The sequence below is a fragment of the Octopus bimaculoides genome, chromosome 4 (assembly GCF_001194135.2).
Source record: "Octopus bimaculoides isolate UCB-OBI-ISO-001 chromosome 4, ASM119413v2, whole genome shotgun sequence".
Lineage (NCBI taxonomy): Eukaryota > Metazoa > Mollusca > Cephalopoda > Octopoda > Octopodidae > Octopus > Octopus bimaculoides.
The window spans coordinates 145233373-145236006 of NC_068984.1; the positions used below are offsets into that span (position 1 = coordinate 145233373).

Below are 2634 nucleotides of genomic sequence, written 5' to 3' on the forward strand. Positions count from 1 at the left end.
TTTGTTGATGAGCCATGACCCATTACATGACTGGTACTTTATTTTATGGATTCCCAAAAGAGCAAAAGCCAAAAATTGACCTCGAAATAATATAGATTCTTAACGTTGACCTGGGCCTCAAGCCAGTCTATGATCAGGACTGATTTTATTATTAAATCAATATCCTACTCAGCAATCACTATTTTATTAATAATTCTCAAAATTTATTTCAGTTCATTTTCTGAAAGCCACCATTTGTAATTTCCAGAAAAAATCTCTTTCTTTTTTTCTCTCTGTCTCTTCTCTTACTTTTTTCTTTCTCTTCATCTCTACTTTTCTCTCTTTCTCTGTTTTTCACTTTAATTTCTCACTCTCTCTTCTACTTTCATTTTCTCTCCCGCTTCATTTCTATTTCTCTTTCCCTTCCTCTTCCAGACTTGAATTTATCATTCTTTCTTTCTTTCTTTCTTTCTTTCTTTCTTTCTTTCTTTCTTTCTTTCTTTCTTTATTTCTTTCTTTCTTTCTTTCTTTCTTTCTTTCTTTCACTTCTCTCTTTCTTCTTCTTCCTGTATCTCATCTTCTTCCACTCATTTCTCGCTCTCTAGTCTCTCTCTCTCTCGCTCTCTAGTCTCTCTGTGCCTCTCTCTCTGCCCCCTCTTCCTCTGCCCCTCTCTCTCTGTGCCTCTCTCTCTGCCCCCTCTTTCTCTGCCCCTCTCTCTCTGTGCCTCTCTCTCCCTCTGCCTCTCTCTCTGTGCCTCTCTCTCTGCCTCTCTCTCTGTACCTCTCTCTCTCTGTTCCCCTCTCTCTCTATTCTCTCTCTACCCCTCTCTCACTCTGTCTCTCTCTCTCTGCGTCTCTCTGTAGTCTCTCTCACCCTCTCTCTTCCAACCTTTAGTTTCTCACTCTCTCTCCCCTCTTTCTATATTTCTTCCTCTTCCAACGTCTTTCTCTCTCTCTCTTTCTCTCTCTCTCTCTCTCTCTCTCTTCCCATCTCTCTCATTCTCTCCCAAAATATCCATATTCCAGCATTCTCTCACCTTTCTCTCCAAATAAGCACAAATTCTTCACCAATATATATAACATTTTCCCACCTTCTTTTTCTCTGTTTTATTTTTCTCTCTTTCTCTCCAAAACTCACTCCCTCTCCTCTCTCTATCTATCGAATTCACTCTCATCTTTCCTCTCTTATAGTTTTACTATAACTTTTTTATCTCAATATGTGTCTTCAGTCGTTTCCCTCTCTCTCTCTCTCTCTCTCTCTCTCTTTCTTCCTTACTCCCTTCCTTTACCTCACTTTATTTCCTTTCAAATTATCGCCCCCCCCCCACCACGTCCTTACCATTCAATACATCCACTGCCACTTTCACCAATATTCATTCTTCACTTGAATCTAAGAATCCAAAACCAGGTGGAGGAGGTCCTGCCTGGTACCATACAACACTTGGCACGGCTGGCTTTTAATTTCACCCAACCATCTGAAGCACATTCACTTTCATGAGTGCCTAACACTCGACTTCATTTTAAAGTCTCCATTTGTATTCCTTTCATTATTCAGAATTACAAACGCCTACCGACGCTACAAGAGCGGTTTTAGTTTGTCTTGCAATCAGTTGAGACACCTACCAAGTCAATTCCTTTTTTCTGCAAGCGGCATCTTCATCTGCAGAAGAAGTCATCGATAAACTTTCAGAAGATATCCCAGTCTTTATCAAGCAACAAAGAGAATTATATATATTGATTTCTGAACAAAACAAATATTGATCATTTTGGAGGCGATAAGATATCGAATTCCTACATAGTCCAATCATTTTTATATTACCAACAAAAAGAGGATAAGCAAAACAAAGAAAATAAATTGCAGGAGGAGACCTCATCATTTATCCTTATCTGAAAGATGTATCAGTTGCATCTGATATTGCTCTGTGTTAGTTTCTGCTCCCTCTTCAGACCAACGGCTAGCTTTTGTTATGAACAAAATGCCAACACGGAATTCACAAGTAAGTCTTCAATACTCTTACCCTTTATTTTTTTTCAGTCATTGGACAACAGCCATGTTGTGATACCGCCTTCAAAAGTTTTAGTCGAAAGAAATTAGCGACGCCAGCGTTTATTTTTAAGTTTGGTACTTACCTATGCTGAAACCACTAAGGCCACGTAAGGCGACGTAACTACAGTAACACCGGTTGACAAGCGTTGTCAGGTGACAAACAGAAACACAAGGACACACACACACACACATACATTCATACACAGTTTTTGCCTACCAAATTCCCGGTCCTGTAGAAGAAGACATTCACCGAAGGTGTCACGCAGTGGGAATGAACTCAAAGCTATGTGGCTTCAAAGCGCGCTTCCTAACCACACAACAATGTTTGTTCCTGGCTGAGAATATCTATATTTGTTTTTATGTAACAAATACAAGAAATTTAACTTTAAACTGCAGTTTTACTCAATACCTTATGTAGGATGCATATCTATTGTAGTTTTGAGAGAAGAAGAGTGACAGCGACTTCGAAGTTCTGGCCTGCTACTCTCCGTCGAACTGTGATACATCTGGGTTCTTCTTATACCATGGACCGATGATGTCATGAAGGCAGAAATTTCGAGGTCACTATCATTGCTGCTTCTTGTAAAAGTATATATATATATATATAT

The 2634-nt window shown here is 39.3% G+C and overlaps 2 protein-coding genes across 2 annotated transcripts in view; both read left to right on the top strand.

Annotated features, from left to right (window-relative positions):
* LOC106878757 (uncharacterized) overlaps positions 1 to 2634 on the top strand; it is a 401005-nt gene that overhangs the window by 345537 nt on the left and 52834 nt on the right. The window lies entirely within an intron of this gene.
* LOC106878764 (beta-microseminoprotein) overlaps positions 1457 to 2634 on the top strand; it is an 11325-nt gene continuing 10147 nt past the window's right edge. Inside the window, exon 1 of the mRNA XM_014928089.2 lies at positions 1457 to 1976. Coding sequence (XP_014783575.1) covers positions 1874 to 1976 — 103 coding nt within the window. The 5' untranslated portion in view covers positions 1457 to 1873. The remainder of the gene's footprint in view (positions 1977 to 2634) is intronic.